At 44.4% G+C, this 18,889-nt stretch overlaps 1 protein-coding gene across 2 annotated transcripts in view; it reads left to right on the forward strand.

The window, feature by feature from the left end:
• Nucleotides 1-18,889, forward strand: part of LOC106564672 (ubiquitin carboxyl-terminal hydrolase 43) — a 112,249-nt gene that overhangs the window by 58,266 nt on the left and 35,094 nt on the right. For both annotated transcript variants that reach the window (XM_014130889.2, XM_014130888.2), the window contains exons 5-6: nt 1,327-1,462; nt 7,398-7,542. In XM_014130889.2, coding sequence (XP_013986364.1) covers nt 1,327-1,462; nt 7,398-7,542 — 281 coding nt within the window. The remainder of the gene's footprint in view (nt 1-1,326; nt 1,463-7,397; nt 7,543-18,889) is intronic.

Genomic DNA, 18,889 nt, shown 5'->3' on the forward strand with positions numbered 1-18,889 from the left:
AAACCTGTTTCAGTCTTCCAGAGATTTGAGACTGGGACGGAGGTTCACCAGCAGGACAATGACCCTAAGCATACTGCTAAAGCAACACTCAAGTGGTTTAAGTGGAAACATTTAAATGCCTGGAATGGTCTAGTCAAAGCCCAGACCTCAATCCAATTGAGAATCTGTGGTATGACTTAAAGATTTTTGTACAGCAGCGGAACCCATCCAACTTGAAGGAGCTGGAGCAGTTTTGTCTTGAAGAATGGGCAAAATCCCAGTGGTTAGATGTGTCAAGCTTATAGAGACATATCCCAAGAGACTTGCATCTGTATTTGCTGCAAAAGGTGGCTGTAGAAAGTATTAACTTTGGAGGGTGAATAGTTATGCACGCTCAAGTTTTCATTTTTTTGTCTTATTTCGTGTTTGTTTCACAATAAAAAAATGTTTTTCCATCTTCAAGGTGGTAGGCATGTTGTGTAAATCAAATGATTCAAACCCCCCAAAAAATCAATTTTAATTCCAGGTTGTAAGGCAACAAAATAGGAAAATGCCAAGGGGGTGAATACTTTCGCAAGCCACCCTATATGACCTTAATGCCAAGAGACTGACTTCATGAATCCTCATCAGTTCAAGTGAGACTCACACAGTTACTGAATTTGGGACTCCGTTGTGCCCCCCTTTGGGAGGGATGTATTCTCTCATCTCATTGTCCTCACTTACTGATGGCATATTCCCCTTATTGCCCCGCTGTCTGCAACTGAAATCTCAGTGACGGTCGTGTCTTCTTACATCAGTAAGGGGTTAACTAACATCACTGGCTCTTACTTTGTACACCGCATCTCCGTCTCTCACTCTGCTTTTTGAGCACTCTGTTAGCGACGACGCATCACTTCCTGAATAATGCATGATGGGAAAGCAGGAAGCTGAGGCGTCATCAGAGCTCCTGTTTCTCTCCCAGACTTTCCTCTATTCCTCTATCCATCCCTCCATCTCTCAAATCCCTCCACCCCTTCTTCCCTCAACTGAGTCACCTCAAACCTGTGGCCTCATAGCACTAAGTGCTCATCCCTTCATCCTTCCATTGCTCCACCTGTCATGCCCACATCTTCTGCACTAGCTCGCTCCTGTTGATTGTAGATAGGCATGCCTAAGCAGACATAGACAGGCTTCCTGTGGTGCTAATGCTAACACGTTAGCATCACCTTGCAGTCAAGCATGCCCAGACAGACACCATGGAGGAGATAAGAGAACAACACAGCAAGTGTAATGTCTAGTAGCTGTCTTTGTGTGTGTGCTTGTGAAGTAGTGTCTGGAACAAGTTTCTCTTTCTCTCTCCCTCTCCAGGTGTATGAATGTGACCCTGGTGTTCAGTACTAAGGGTCAGAGGTATCTACGTATTGGTCTGGCTGTGCCTCTCATCGGCTCCATCTCCTGCCTGCGTGCCATGGTTGCTGAGGAGGGCAAGACCACGCCAGACCAGGTAAGGGCTGCACACACACACACACACACACATGGTCAGTGGGCCAGACTTGTTAGCCTACTGAATCTAAAAGGCCCTATCCTGCTCTATCCTATGTCTATGGGGTGTAAATTAATTATTCCACTCACTCACTGTAACATATAAAACCATACCTTGCCTTACCATACCTCCCAGACAAAGGCTTTTTACCCGTTGTAACAGGATCATCATGGAAAGCCCTGCTGCTCTGACCGATACAGAAAAAGGGAAACCAGGCAGAGAAAGAGAGAGGGGCTAGAATGACAAATAAAGGGAGAGGGGCTAGACAGACAGAAAGGGAGAGGGGCTAGACAGAGAAAGATAAAGGGGCTAGACAGACAGAGAAAGAGAGAGGGGATAGACAGACAGAGAAAGAGAAAGGGGCTAGACAGACAGATAATGAGAGAGGGGCTAGACAGACAAATGGAGGGGTGCTAGAAAGACAGAGAAAGGGAGAGGGGCTAGACAGACAGAGAAAGAGAGAGGGGCTAGACAGACAGGAAGGGAGAGGGGCTAGACAGACAGAGAAAGAGAGAGGGGCTAGACAGAGAAAGAGAGAGGGGCTAGAAAGACAGAGAAAGGGAGAGGGGCTAGACAGACAGAGAAAGGGAGAGGGGCTAGACAGACAGAGAAAGGGAGAGGGGCTAGACAGACAGAGAAAGGGAGAGGGGCTAGACAGACAGAGAAAGGGAGAGGGGCTAGACAGACAGAGAAAGGGAGAGGGGCTAGACAGAGAAAGAGAGAGGGGCTAGACAGACAGAGAAAGAGAGAGGGGCTAGACAGACAGAGAAAGAGAGAGGGGCTAGAACGACAGAGAAAGAGAGAGGGGATAGACAGACAGAGAAAGAGAGAGGGGCTAGACAGACAGCGAAAGAGAGAGGGGCTAGAACAACAGAGAAAGAGAGAGGGGCTAGAACGTCAGAGAAAGAGAGAGGGGCTAGACAGACAGAGAAAGGGAGAGGGGCTAGACAGACAGAGAAAGGGAGAGGGGCTAGACAGACAGAGAAATGGAGAGGGGCTAGACAGACAGAGAAAGGGAGAGGGGCTAGACAGACAGAGAAAGGGAGAGGGGCTAGACAGACAGAGAAAGGGAGAGGGGCTAGACAGACAGAGAAAGGGAGAGGGGCTAGACAGACAGAGAAAGGGAGAGGGGCTAGACAGATAGAGAAAGGGAGACGGGCTAGACAGACAGAGAAAGGGAGACGGGCTAGACAGACAGAGAAAGGGAGAGGGGCTAGACAGACAGAGAAAGGGAGAGGGGCTAGACAGAGAAAGAGAGAGGGGCTAGACAGACAGAGAAAGAGAGAGGGGCTAGACAGACAGAGAAAGAGAGAGGGGCTAGAGAGACAGAGAAAGAGAGAGGGGATAGACAGACAGAGAAAGAGAGAGGGGCTAGACAGACAGCGAAAGAGAGAGGGGCTAGAACAACAGAGAAAGAGAGAGGGGCTAGAACGTCAGAGAAAGAGAGAGGGGCTAGACAGACAGAGAAAGGGAGAGGGGCTAGACAGACAGAGAAAGGGAGAGGGGCTAGACAGACAGAGAAATGGAGAGGGGCTAGACAGACAGATAAAGGGAAAGGGGCTAGACAGACAGAGAAATGGAGAGGGGCTAGACAGACAGAGAAATGGAGAGGGGCTAGACATACAGATAAAGGGAGAGGGGCTAGACAGACACAGAAAGGGAGAGGGGCTAGACAGACAGAGACTGGAGCAGACCAGACAGATAGAATGACAGAGACTGGAGCAGACAAGACAGATAGAATGACAGGGACCGGAGCAGACCAGACAGATAGAATGACAGGGACTAGAGCAGACCAGACAGATAGAATGACAGAGACTGGAGCAGACAAGACAGATATAATGACAGAGACTGGAGCAGACAAGACAGATATAACGACAGAGACTGGAGCAGACGAAGAGAGGGAAAGATAGGAATATTCCAGAAGGGGGGAGTCTGCTGTCAGCCCCACAGCTGGGCCTAATGTCTCGTCATGGTATGTGAGAAGGAGCGGGATGGGACATCACTGCCTGTCTGTCTGTTTGTTTGTGATTTGATAAAAGCTTTCTCAGAAAACAGATGTGAGGAGAGAGTATGAAATCCTTAAAGGTCCAATGCAGCCATTTTTATCTCAATATCAAATAATTTCTGGGTAACAATTAAGCATCTTACTGTGATTGTTTTCAATTAAAATGGTCAGAAAATAACCAAAAATAGCTTCTTAGCAAATAGCAATTTCTCAAGCAAGTGTCATGACTGACCACGAGAATCCAAATAGGTCAGATCGGGTTTGCCATGAATAACTTCAATCAGACCCCCTTTCACCCATAGAGGGGGAAGGAAAGAAATAGTGGGGATTAACAACTCACATCCAGTTGTAAATCAAGGGAGAAGATCCAGGCTCTCCCTCTACAAATTCACCAAAGGAATGTGCTTTGTCTCAACAGACCTTTTCCCGCTTAAACTCTAATATGTTCAAAAGCGTATTCCGGAACAATATTTCTAACATAGAATGTTGGGAATGGTCAGAGGCGATCTATAGAACACTAATGTAATTTTGTTTGTTATTTTGTGATGTCATTAAAAATGCTATAAAGAAAATACTGTAACTTGGAAAGTACACACACTACGTAGATTAAGTTTCCATTCTATGGGTTGTGCATGTAATATGAAAAATTATTAATGTGTTTTTGTTAAGAGAGAGATGTAATTTGAGAAGCTATAGAGATAATTGTTTTCCATAACTTTGCACAGTGAGTAATCACAAACAAACAAACAGACAGACAGAGAGCATGTCACCATGCCGGAACCGCCCCTTTTGAGAAAAAGGTATAAATGATGGGTTAAGAAGTTAACACATTGGACCAGAAAAGCATGAAGCTGCAACTGCACGTTTAAAATGGTTTGAAATTTGAATCTCAAGATAAGGTGGAGACGATAAAATCACCTCCCGGACAATCACTGGTACGGCTGATTAGCTGTTCTAAGTAAAGTATCTTCGAAAGCGATTTTAAGTAGGACCATCCTGTTACTCTGCTCAAACCATTGTATTACGCTACTCTCATCACCCCATTGGGGAACCATCGATACGGTTGGCTAGCCTATCTTCAAAGAAGCATCTTCAAGAGCAAATGGAAGGAAAATCAACTCTGTAGTTCTGTTCAGGACTACACGACAAGTCACCGGATAGGAAGACAACAGTAGAAGAATTGTTGTAACCATTTCGGACAATTCCCACGGGGGACCAGTACGGAGAAACATTTTTTTTATGAAATGTATGCATTCACTACTGTAAGTCGCTCTGGATAAGAGCGTCTGCTAAATGACTAAAATGTAAAATGTAATCAGAGCCTTACGAGCATGCCGCAAAAAGGCCCAACCGCCTTTCCAAGGCTGCCCCGTTCACCGAGAGATCCCCGGTAAACCCAGGCATTTCACGTAAATACATTCATGATTTCTTGCTCAAAGCAGGTGGCGGTTTGTGTGCAAAGTATATGGTTATTGTAGGCAAGAGTAGTTTCTGAATGTGGCAGTGTTATCCATGTTGTCATTCCGCTAGGGATCTGTTTTCAGCGTATTACGTCTCCAGTCAATATCAGTGTTGTATGCGTGTTAATCCTGTGTTCCCATTTAATTAGCTAGTAAATAAATAATTAAAACCAATTTGTGTAATACTGAATCATAAGTAAAGCTCGGGTTTTTGCAGATGCTAGGAGGTTACGACTGTTCAGAATGATATGAGGTTATGATGAATAAGTTGACTGTTTATAGATGTGACAGGTAAAGACCTTTTAGAGTTTAATTCGGGAGATGGTAACTCTTTAATTAAACACAGTTAGTTAATTAGATAAATAACAGTCTTCAGATTAACTTCTCTAGGGCCAGTGGGACGATTTCGTCCCACCTACGTAACAGCCAGTGGAATCCCGTGGCGCGTTATTCAAATACCTTAGAAATGCTATTACTTCAATTTCTCAAACATATGACTATTTTACACCATTTTAAAGACAAGACTCTCGTTAATCTAACCACACTGTCCGATTTCAAAAAGGCTTTACAACAAAAACAAAACATTAGATTATGTCAGCAGAGTACCCAGCCAGAAATAATCAGACACCCATTTTTCAAGCTAGCATATAATGACACATAAACCCAAACCACAGCTAAATGCAGCACTAACCTTTGATGATCTTCATCAGATGACAATCTTAGGACATTATGTTATACAATACATGCATGTTTTGTTCAATCAAGTTCATATTTATATCAAAAACCAGCTTTTTACATTAGCATGTGACGTTCGTTAGCATTACTCACGATAAACGTTCACAAAAAACATAACAATTATTTTAAGAATTATAGATACAGAACTCCTCTATGCACTCGCTATGTCCGATTTTAAAATAGCTTTTCGGTGAAAGCACATTTTGCAATATTCTAAGTAGATAGCCCGGCATCACAGGGCTAGCTATTTAGACACCCACCAAGTTTAGCCCTCACCAAAGTCAGATTTACTATAAGAAAAATGTTATTACCTTTGCTGTTCTTCGTCAGAATGCACTCCCAGGACTTCTACTTCAATAACAAATGTTGGTTTGGTTCAAAATAATCCATAGTTATATCCAAATAGCGGCGTTTTGTTTGTGCGTTCAAGACACTATCCGAAAGGGTAAAGAAGGGTGACGCGCCCGACGCGTTTCGTGACAAAAAAAATCAAAATATTCCATTACCGTACTTCGAAGCATGTCAACCGCTGTTTAAAATAAATTTTTATGCAATTTTTCTCGTAAAAAAGCGATAATATTCCGACCGGGAATCTGTGTTTTAGTACAAAGAGAGAGAAAATAAAAACATGGGGTTGCCTCGTGCACGCGCCTCAGTCTCATTGTCCTTTGATAGACCACTTACCAAAGGCGCTAATGTTTTTCAGCCATGGGCTGGAATTACATCATTCAGCTTTTTCCCGGGTTCTGAGAGCCTATGGGAGCCGTAGGAAGTGTCACGTTACAGCAAAGATCCTCAGTTTTCAATAAAGAGAGTCAAGAAGAACAAGAACTTGTCAGACAGGCCACTTCCTGTAAGGAATGTTCTCAGGTTTTTGCCTGCCATATGAGTTCTGTTATACTCACAGACACCATTCAAACAGTTTTAAAAACTTTAGGGTGTTTTCTATCCAAAGCCAATAATTATATGCATATTCTAGTTTCTGGGCAGTAGTAATAACCAGATTAAATCGGGTACGTTTTTATCCGGCCGTGTAAATACTGCCCCCTAGCCCTAACAGGTTAATGTTATAGTCAAATCATGACATAAGAGTTTTGCTAGGACTGTCAGGGAGTTGTGGGGAGGGGTGATGTCACCAGGCAGGCGAAAAATCCATCCCACCAAAACAGACTGATATTTCAGGCAATCTTTTCTAACAGCTTTTACACTAAAAGAGCATTATCATCATTTTCAAAACGTCAGTTTTATTCCAACCCCATAGGGTGGAAAATCACATTTTCGACTGCACTGGGCCTTTAATATGTGTTTACTCGAGAAGGATCTTGAACAGACTTATAACGCAAATATAGCGTGTCTACTCTGTTTGCATTGCCACATACATTCCCTGTGTGTCCTCTATAGCTTGTCTGTCTACAACTATTAGACTGTGTGTGTGTGTGTGTGTGTGTGTGTGTGTGTGTGTGTGTGTGTGTGTGTGTGTGTGTGTGTGTGTGTGTGTGTGTGTGTGTGTGTGTGTGTGTGTGTGTGTGTGTGTGTGTGTGTGTTTGACCGCCATGCTAAGCCACTTAGCCATGTCCATGGCTGTTTATACATAAAGTCTGCTTCCGTGCTAAGTGTCTGTATGAAACAATGTACATCTCTTTAAACCATCTCCTCCTCGCTCTCTCTCTCTCTCCCTCCATCACCCCCCATCCAGGTGGTCCTGTCAGAGCTCTACGCCACCGGCTTCCAGCGTTCGTTCTCTGACGACGACGATCTGACCAGCATTGCCGAGAGCGATGTGGTCTATGCCTTCCAGGCTCCGCCCCTCCACACACGGGGAGGCTCCACGCGAATCTCAGGTAACCATGGCTGCATCCACAGCCCCAAGTGTCTGTCTCTCTCTCTCTCTCTCTCTCTCTCTCTCTCTCTCTCTCTCTCTCTCTCTCTCTCTCTTTCTCTTTCTCTTTCTCTTTCTCTTTCTCTTTCTCTCTCTCTCTCTCTCTCTCTCTCTCTCTTTCTCTTTCTCTCTCTCTCTCGCTCAGGCTAGCCCGAAGCTATTAGGCTTCAGCACAATGGAAAGTGTTTGTTCAGACAAACACTATCGAGCTATAGGTTCTTAGCCGTTTCAATTTCTTGCCATTTCATGGACAGGTACTGTATTTCTGTCTAGGTTATTAAATTCTCTCAGACAGTGTCTCTGACGGTCTTATATCTAGCTGAGGGCTTGATGTACTGAGGTAAAGGCTCGCTCTCACTCACACACACGACACACATGCACACACACATACGCTCACTCTCTCTTGGATCGTGAACGTGGATGAGATGGAGCCAGCCTTGCGTCACCTCCCTTTGAAATCAGCGCCAGGCGGCGTCAAATTAACTATTGATATGGCGAGTGCACGCATGTACGCACACACTTTTTTTCACCTGGTGACTCCTATCTATTTGACCCGTTTCCAAAAGGAGGGTGTCTTAACTCTTATCCCTGGGGGATGCCCGAATGGGAGGGCTACGTTCAGAGCAACACACCGCTAAATTAAACCCTTACTGTGTTTTTCCAACGTTCTTTAACTCCTGAAAAGGGCCACATCAATAATTCAATAATGTGCTCAAAGGGGTCATGAAAAATGTACGATCTTCAATCTCTCTCCGGGAACGATAGAACGATATCTTTATCACCTGGAGACAGAGGAGAGAAAATAATGTCCTGGTGCTAATGGAGGTGATCAGACTAAGGGTAGAGGAGAGAGGAAGAGGCACACAGGCACACACACACACCGACACACTCATTAGCACTCAAAAGCACACGTGTATACAATAACTCTATTTTTGTATTTGTATTCTACTGTAAATGATGAATGAACTCCTATTACCAATGTAATGATTCAAAACCTGAACTGAGCTGATTAGACTCAACTTAACATGCATTCAGTCACTGCAAGCGTCATTACTGTTTCTGACATCTCAGAACACCTCCCTGCCATCTTAACTACCCCACTGTCTCCATAACAATGGCGGGTCATTTCACAACAGCTAAACGCCCGTAACAGGTTTATTGAATAGGGCCTTCATTGCTTTAATGGAATAGATTGAATAGAAGCCTGAGTAACTGTGTGTGTGTGTGTGTGTGTGTGTGTGTGTGTGTGTGTGTGTGTGTGTGTGTGTGTGTGTGTGTGTGTGTGTGTGTGTGTGTGTGTGTGTGTGGTGTGTTAGCTTTACAGAGCTGTGGGGAGGGAGAGGACGTGATGAGATATTGTTACATCCTATTGTTGTCTAATTGGTTAGTGTGTTCCTTATTGTGCTGGTTAAGTATCCTGTAATCATCTGTAATCATCACTCAATCAGAACCCCTGGGTGATGTGGATGTAATCAAATGAGCCATTGAAATATACATGCATTATTACGGCGCTATAATGCTGTAGTTTCAGCATCCAGTACCACATTTACCCTCTTTGTTTTATCAAACAACTGTAGAAATGTAATACTGAAGAGTGGGGCTGGGTTGATAATATATTTTAGGATGTAAGCTAGGCTGTAATGATATTTTCATGATGAGCCACAATTAATAAGGAAATTGTCCTAATTAAGAATGAATTGGTGGGACAGCTCTGTCTGCTGAGTCTGTCACAAACAATACCCAGAAATTCCTACCTCTTGTGGCTAGCCATAGAAAGATGATGTGGAACCTTGGCAGACTGTTAAAGCCTCGTTTAGATGGGCCATGTTAGAATAAGAAAGCCTGTCAGGAAACCGCTGTCATCGTCGTAAATAAACAACGTACGCTTACGTATATGGACTAGCATTCAAACCACTGCTGTCACGGCCCATATTGACTGTATTAAGCTTGTAGTACCTCCCTCCCTCTCTTCCGCTGTAGAAATATGTATCATTATGGACACCGTTGGCTCTTTTAACCTGTGACAAGACAGGCCCTCATTTGGCGGAACAAATCAGCCAGTCACGGCCCACCCTCTCTCACTCTCTTTCTCCGTCTCTCTCTCTCTCTCTCTCTCTCTCTCACATAGCCCCCTTTGGCTGGTACGTATGTGCCTTAGCCTGTGCGTCACTCCCCCCTTTGGGCTACAGACAGACAGTCACACAGTTGACCTCCGGCGTGGTTCAGACTCCACACCATGATTAATGGCCCTGTGTGTGTAATCTCATTTCATGTGAGTGTGTGTGTGTGTGTGTGTGTGTCGGCGTGCGGGCATGTCTGCCTGTCTGTCTGTCTCAGTGTCGTGTGTGTGTGTGTCTCATAACTCTCTCTACAACATCGGCACAACCTGAGCCCCAGCGGGCACAGCAGAGGCACAAAGCCAATTTGCTCACCGGCTAATAAAAGTCCCGAATTGAAACGGGGAATTTGGTTAGCGAAGGAAAGGTTACGATTTCTCATGTCGGATAAGAGGAAGTAGTTCAGCGGGGGACTGGGAATCAGGCCCATTACCTCCTGGTGGGGAGTCAAAATTAGCAGAGCCTAAGAAATTTGTTGAAAACATTAGGAGAGGGAGGGGGAGCGGGAGAGAGAGTGAGAGAGAGAGGTATAAAATACACACTGGCTGGTAGAACAAAGGCATGCGTTTGTTTCGCACTGGCAGAAGAGAAAGACAAATGTAACGTTAGGTGGGATGTTTTTAGGCGGAAGTCATAGTCTATTTCAAGAGATGGATTTTATGGATGGGTGTTTGGCTCTGGAGGAATAGTCTCCACCGTTTTATGGTTGTGAATTTCTGTTGAGTTTTCATATTAGAAGTTATTGGTGTCACGACTTCCGCCGAAGTCGGTCCCTCTCCTTGTTCGGGCGGCGTTCGGCGGTCGACGTCACCGGTCTTCTAGCCATCACAGATCCACTTTTAATTTTCCATTTGTTTTGTCTTTGTTTTCTACACACCTGGTTTCTATTCCCCAATTACATGTTCATTATTTAACCCTCTGTTTCCTACATGTTAGTGTGCGTGTTTATCGATTGTTCGTGGCGGTACTTGTCGGCTGGTTATGTTTGCCGGGTTATTTATTTACGCCCGTTATTTTCGAGTGACCGGTATTTTCTCAGCACTTTGAGTATTGTCTGTATACTGGTGCTGTCGTGGAATTAAATACCTTGTACACTCATTTCTGCTCTCCTGCGCCTGATTCACTGCACCAGTTACCCACCCCCTGACAACTGGAAACCACAGGAAGACATTCTTAGGGATATTGGATCAACTCTTCTCCTTCATATACTGTAGTAATGACATTTGTTATTTGGAAAAACAGTGTTGTATTGCTAGCCATGGAGTCAAGCGCTCATGATAGAAAACACACAAAAAAAATCAAGGAAACTTTATACAGATATGACAATATCTGATTTCATCTCTCAACAGAACATATATGTCCGTTGTCTATTACAGTACATAAATGCCTTCAGCTTGAGGAAATCTCTGAAACTTTCCTACCAACTTTTTTAGACACTCTTACTTTACAAAAGGCCTGTTGTCCCTGAGGTAATCAAAGAGTCTATCAAGCTCTAGAGACAGAGTTGTCTGTTTGGCGAGGTCGGAGAATCAGGGCTGAGAGAGGGTTTGTGTGAAAGAAGAGGTGCCCTCTGGGAAAGGTGGCGAAGCAGGGACATATCCACCCAGATAAAGGAATCTGTCAGTGGACACAGACACAAACACACACACACAGTCTCTCACTCTTTCTCCACCACTGTATTCAGTATTCATCTCCCTTCACAATGGACAGAGGGGTTCTATGGAAAGCAACTCAGGTAGAATCTCAGTGTGAGTTTCCTTTCATCCAATCAAAATGCTAAAATCTATAGACTGGAGACACGGTTGGGGTTGAATGTTGTGTAGGTCTGAGGTGTTTGTCTGAGCAGCGGAGGATGCATAAGCACTTACACAGAGCCCATTAGCTCTGCCTTTAGTGAGCACATTTTATTGTTATTGTATTGTTAAATATTCACACACTCAAGGCAAGCATCTTTAAACCAACACACACACACACACACACACACACACACACACACACACACAGGTTGTGGATGTATCTGCTAATGGGTGGTGAAGAGAATGCTGAGAAAAAGCCCCAGCTGTACTCAATGGCTCTGCCCACATATCTCCATCTGCTTTTACAAGGCAGTTTTTCAATGATTGATGATGAGCTGTTTAAACCCATCGTCAGAAGTACTTCTAGAAATACTGTAGTTTGAAAGACGAATGGGAACCATTTGTTTCACGTTAAAGTTTGTGTTTGATTGTGACATTGTGTACACATGCACCATGTCACCATGTTACATTGTATTTACAAAAGTATGTGGACACGCCTTCAAATTACTGGATTCGGCTTTTTCAGCCACACTCGTTGCTGACAGGTGTATAACATCGAGCACACAGCCATGCAATCTCCATAGACAAACATTGGCAGTAGAATGGCCTTACTGAAGAGCTCAGTGACTTTCAACGTGGAACCGTCATAGGATCCCACTTTTCCAACAAGTCAGTTCGTCAAATTTCTGCCCTGTTAGAGCTGGCCCGGTCAACTGTAAGTGCTGTTATTGTGAAGTGGAAACATCTATGAGCAACAACAGCTCAGCCGCAAAGTGGTAGGCCACACAAGCTCACAGAACGGGACCGCCAAGTGCTGAAGCGCATAGTGCCTAAAAATGGTCTGTCCTCGGTTGCATCACTCACTACTGAGTTCCAAACTGCCTCTGCAAGCAATGTCAGCACAAGAACGCTTTGTCAGGAGATTCATAAACTGGGTTTGCCATGGCCAAGCAGCCGCACACAAGCCTAAGATCAACATGCGCAATGCCAAGCGTCGGCTGGGGTAGTGTAAAGTTTGCCGCCATTGGACTTTGGAGCAGTGGAAACGCATTCTCTGGAGTGATGAATCACGCTGTTTTTCATGGTTCGGGCTAGGCCCCTTAGTTCAAATGACGGGATTTCTTAACGCTACCGAATACGATGACATTCTAGACAATTCTGTGCTTCCAACTTTGTGGCAACAATTTGGGGAAGGTCCTTTCCTGTTTCAGCATGACAATGGCCCCATGCACAAAGCAAGGTCCATACAAAAATGGGTTGTCGAGATCAGTGTGGAAGAACTTGACTGGACTGCACAGAGCCCTGACCTCAACCCCATTGAACACATTTGGGATGAATTGGAATACTGTGAGCCAGGTCTAATTGCCCAATATTAGTGCCCGACCTCACTAATGCTCTTGTGGCTGAATGGAAGCAAGTCCCCACAGCAATGTTCCAACATCTAGTGGAAAGCCTACCCAGAGGAGTGGAGGCTGTTACAGCAGCAAAGGGGGGACCAACTCCATATTAATTCCCGTGTACACTACTGTTCAAAAGTTTGGGGTCACTTAGAAATGTCCTTGTTTTTGAAAGAAAAGCAAATTTTTGTCCATTTAAAATAACATCAAATTGATCAGAAATACAGTGTAGACATTGTTAATGTTGTAAATGACTATTGTAGCTGGAAACGGCTGATTTTGAATGGAAATCTACATAGGCGTACAGAGGCCCATTATCAGCAACCATCACTCCTGTGTTCCAATGGCACATTGTGTTAGCTAATCCAAGTTTATCATTTTAAAAGGCTAATTGATCATTAGAAAAGCCTTTTGCAATTATGTTAAAACTTTATTTGACTACCGCCACTGATTTCTGAATGCTAGAGTTGCTATGCCAACCAGCTTTTAACCTCTATGGGACCGGCGGGACGAATTCGTCCCACCTACGTAACAGCCACTTGCAGCCTGTGGCGCGATTTTCAAAATCTTAAAAATCCTATTACTTCAATTTCTCAAACATATGACTATTTTACAGCCATTTAAAGATAAGACTCTCGTTAATCTAACCACACTGTCCGATTTCAAAAAGGCTTTACAACGAAAGCAAAACATTAGATTATGTCAGCAGAGTACCAAGCCAGAAATAATCAGACACCCATTTTTCAAGCCAGCATATAATGTCACCAAAACCCAGAAGACAGCTAAATGCAGCACTCACCTTTGATGATCTTCATCAGATGACAACCCTAGGACATTATGTTATACAATACATGCATGTTTTGTTCAATCAAGTTCATATTTATATCAAAAACCAGCTTTTTACATTAGCATGTGACGTTCAGAACTAGCATACCCCCCCGCAAACTTCCGGGGAATTCGCTAACATTTTACTAAATTACTCACGATAAACGTTCACAAAAAGCATAACAATTATTTTAAGAATTATAGATACAGACCTCCTCTATGCACTCGATATGTCCGATTTTAAAATAGCTTTTTGGTGAAAGCACATTTTGCAATATTCTAAGTACATAGCCCAGGCATCACGGGCTCGCTATTTAGACACCCGGCAAGTTTAGCACTCACCATAATCATATTTACTATTATAAAAATGTCATTACCTTTTGTTGTCTTCGTCAGAATGCACACCCAGGACAGCTACTTCAATAACAAATGTTGGTTTGGTCCAAAATAATCCATCGTTATATCCGAATAGCGGCGTTTTGTTCGATGCGTTCCAGACACTATCCGAAATAGTAAAGAAGTGTCACGCGCTTGGCGCAATTCCCGACAATAAAATTCAAAGTATTCCATTGCCGTACGTCGAAGCATGTCAACCGCTGTTTAAAATCAATTTTTACGTCATTTTTCTCGTAGAAAAGCGATAATATTCCGACAGGGAATCTCCTTTTCGGCAAACAGAGGAAAAAATCCCAAAGGCGGGGGCGGTCGGGGTCACGCGCATAAGCTAGTGTCTCTTGATGGGCCACTTGAGAAAGGCGATAATGTGTTTCAGCCTGGGGCTGGAATGACGACATTCTCTTTTTCCCGGGCTCTGAGAGCCTATGGAAGACGTGGGAAGTGTCACGTTAGAGCAGAGATCCTTAGTAAATGATAGAGATGGCAAAGAAGTTCCAGAAATGGTCAGACAGGCCACTTCCTGTAAAGGAATCTCTCAGGTTTTGACCTGCCATTTGAGTTCTGTTATACTCACAGACACCATTCAAACAGTTTTAGAAAATTTAGGGTGTTTTCTATCCATATGTAATAAGTATATGCATATTCTAGTTACTGAGTAGGAGTGGTAACCAGATTAAATCGGGTATGTTTTTTATCCAGCCGTGTCAATGCTGCCCCCTAGCCCTAACAGGTTAAGAAATGTAGTTCGCATTAAGCAATCACTTCTTCTAAACCTAAAAGGGGACAACTTCTACATGTTATGCAGCGAAAACAGCCAAATATATCCAAATCGATGTAAGTAACCACATTGTGGGACTGTTAAAATACATAAATCATGACGGATTTGACAAATATTCACTTTGTTCCATTAGATTTGTTGAATGTGCGCCAGTCTGGTCAATGAAACGTCTGTGTTCCATTGATTCCTTTAACGCATCTATTGGGACACCTGAAAAACCCCTTTGGAGCCCTTTTTTCGAAGAGTGTGTTGAAAGACAGTCTTTTAGCTGTTAGCAGCATGGCTGTGGTGTTTCATCTCTGGCAGTGATATACTGTTACGTCAACAAAATTGCTTCAGAAACATGAGTTAATTGATTTCCTCATCGTTATGGTTTACTTCTGAGTAAACATCCTGAGTAATGTCATTGCATATTTTACACAAGCCAATCAGAGATAGGCAGGATGGGGAGATGGCCATTTAGAAAGAGGGAGGGAACAGGTTTCAAGTCAGTGAAGACCGCATCCTTGTGAATATACCAGTTATGTAGTTGTGGTTTTAGACTCTAGGTATACACCCACAGAGGATGCAACAGCCTGACCATAACCACATACCAACATTCCATCAGTGAGCTAGCTCTTCCTCTGCTTATCTTACAGCCTCTATAATCTCTGACTGTCTGTCGTATAATTTACTGGATTTTAGACCCAAGACTCTGTTTCCATTTTTTTACTTATCCACTATAGATGGCACAAATAAATAACTTATCAAGATATATGTTGCCGAGATACCGGGAGGCAACTGTGGAATCAATCATAGGGGTCGGAGGTCTTCGGGGACCTGCTGTGGCGTTGATGAGATGCAGGTTTGGGATCCGGCCAGGGGGACCTGCTGTGGCGGTGATGAGATGCAGGTTTGGGATCCGGCGAGGGGGACCTGCTGTGGCGGTGATGAGATGCAGGTTTGGGATCCGGCGAGGGGGACCTGCTGTGGCGGTGATGAGATGCAGGTTTGGGATCCGGCGAGGGGACCTGCTGTGGCGGTGATGAGATGCAGGTTTGGGATCCGGCGAGGGGGACCTGCTGTGGCGGTGATGAGATGCAGGTTTGGGATCCGGCGAGGGGGACCTGCTGTGGCGGTGATGAGATGCAGGTTTGGGATCCGGCGAGGGGACCTGCTGTGGCGGTGATGAGATGCAGGTTTGGGATCCGGCGAGGGGGACCTGCTGTGGCGGTGATGAGATGCAGGTTTGGGATCCGGCGAGGGGGACATGCTGTGGCGGTGATGAGATGCAGGTTTGGGATCCGGCGAGGGGGACCTGCTGTGGCGGTGATGAGATGCAGGTTTGGGATCCGGCGAGGGGGACCTGCTGTGGCGGTGATGAGATGCAGGTTTGGGATCCGGCGAGGGGGACCTGCTGTGGCGGTGATGAGATGCAGGTTTGGGATCCGGCGAGGGGACCTGCTGTGGCGGTGATGAGATGCAGGTTTGGGATCCGGCGAGGGGGACCTGCTGTGGCGGTGATGAGATGCAGGTTTGGGATCCGGCGAGGGGGACCTGCTGTGGCGGTGATGAGATGCAGGTTTGGGATCCGGCGAGGGGGAGCAGGTGTGGCAGGTCTATATCTCCCCCCTTTCTCTCTCTCTCTCTCTCTCTCTCTCTCTCTCTCTCTCTCTCTCTCTCTCTCTCCCTGCTGTTTTCCTCCATCTGTCATTTATCCAAGCAGCAGACAACTCAGGTGTCCTCTGGTCACCTGTGGTGATGGCAACCAGACAGAGGAAATGTCGGGACGTCTGTCATGTCTAGGGTTTGTCCCCTCTCCCGCCCTCCGCCGGACCCCTCTACCCCCTGGGTATTTTTAGCACAGAGTGTGGACAGAATTAACAGGGGTCACTTGTCTAGGTGACAAACCAAGACGGCTAAGCTTGTAGGAGCAGAAAAGCATTTGAAAAGGATTTTGTGATATTTACTATTACACAATAATAATTGATTTAGGTTGAGCATTCAATTCAGCAGTCACAGGCACAACAACCAGCTGGAATTTTATGATCAGACTAAACTGAAGCAGCTCTGTATGTGCTGTAGCCTGCAGGCTCGACAGCTTTATGCCGGTAACCTATATTCACAAATAGGTTGTAAACCCACTTTTATTTTTCTACTGACATCTCAAAAGTATTATGTTTTAATCCCCCTGTCATAGAAGAGACTAGTATGTCAAGTCATTGTCAATGAGCCAATATTCATATATTCCCACGATCTTGTCAGACAGAGATAATCGAGTCGTCATCCGGCATGATGGTATTTCAGGGAACACAGTTTTAAATAAGGGTCTGATATTAAAACTAGCTTAAAGGAGTGAAGCAAAAAAAGTAGGCCTGAGTAACTGCGGTGAAGAAGTAGATCCCTGGGGGTTACTGTAAAAAAAAAAAAAATGATTAGAGCCGTAGTTATTTTGGTGTTCATTACAATACGTATCCCTCCTCCTATGTGAATGTGAGACAGGTGCTGCGGGTGCGCTGGTGCAGTGTGCTACAGTGTTCCAATGTCCTCGTGCGACCACCCTGCATCCCTACATCTTCTATACTGAACAAAAATATAGACCAAACATGTAATAATTTAAACGATTTTACAGTTCATATAATGAAATCAATCTATTGAAATATATTCATTAGGCCCTAATCTATGGATTTCACATGACTGGGCAGGGGCGCAGCCATAGGTGGGCCTGGGAGGGCATACCCACTGGGGAGCCAGGCCTAGCCAGTCAAAATGAGTTTTTCCCCACAAAAGGGATTTATTACAGACAGAAATACTCCTCAGTTTCATCAGCTGTCCAGGTGGCTGTTTTCAGACGATACCGTAGCTGAGGAATCCGGAGGTCCTGGGCTGGTGTGGTAGGGTGTGAGGTCGGTAGGGGTATGGCCATATTCTCTAAAATGGCGTTGGAGGTGGTTTATGGTAGAGAAATTAACATTACATTCTCTGGCAACAGCTTTGGTGGACATTCCTGCAGTCAGCATGCCAATTGCACACTCCCTCAAAACTTGAGACATCTGTAGCATTGTGTTGTGTGATAAAACTGCACATTTTAGAGTGGCCTTTTATTGTCCCCAGCACAAGGTGCTCCTGTGTAATGAGCATGCTGTTTAATCAGCTTCTTGATATGCCACACCTGTCAGGTGGATGGATTATTTGGGAAAAGGAGAAATGCTCACTAACAGGGATGTAAACAAATTTGTGCACAACATTTGAGAGAAATAAGCTTTTTGTGTTTATGGAACATATCTTGGATCTTTAATTTTAAGGTCATGAAACATGGGACCAACACTTTACATGGTGTGTTTATATTTTTGGTCAGTATACACTACTGTTCAAAAGTTTGCGGTCACTTTGAAATGTCCTTGTTTTTGAAAGAAAAGCAATTGTTTTGTCCATAAAAATAACATCAAATTGATCAGAAATACCGTGTAGACATTGTTAATGTTGTAAATGACTATTGTAGCTGGAAACGGCTGATTTTTTATGGAATATCTACATAGGTGTACAGAGGCCCATTATCAGCAACCATCACTCCTGTGTTCCAATGGCACGTTGTGTTAACTAATCCAAGTTTATAATTTTAAAAGGCTAATTGATCATTAGAAAACCCTTTTGCAATTATGTTAGCACAGCTGAAAACTGTTGGGCTGATTAAAGAAAAACACCAGTCTCAACATCGATAGTGAAGAGGTGACTCCGGTATGCGGGCCTTCTAGGTAGAGTTCCTCTGTCCAGTGTGTGTGTTCTTTTGCCCTTATTTTTAATTTTTTTAATTGGCCAGTCTGAGATATGGCTTTTTCTTTGCAACTCTGCCTAAAAGCCCAGCATCCCGGAGTCACCTCTTCACTGTTGACGTTGAGACTGGTGTTTTGCGGGTACTATTTAATGAAGCTGCCAGTTGAGAACTTGTGAGGCATCTGTTTCTCAAACGAGACACTCTAATGTACTTGTCCTCTTGCTCAGTTGTGCACCGGGGCCTCCC

Source organism: Salmo salar, chromosome ssa12 (genome assembly GCF_905237065.1).
Source record: "Salmo salar chromosome ssa12, Ssal_v3.1, whole genome shotgun sequence".
Classification (NCBI taxonomy): domain Eukaryota; kingdom Metazoa; phylum Chordata; class Actinopteri; order Salmoniformes; family Salmonidae; genus Salmo; species Salmo salar.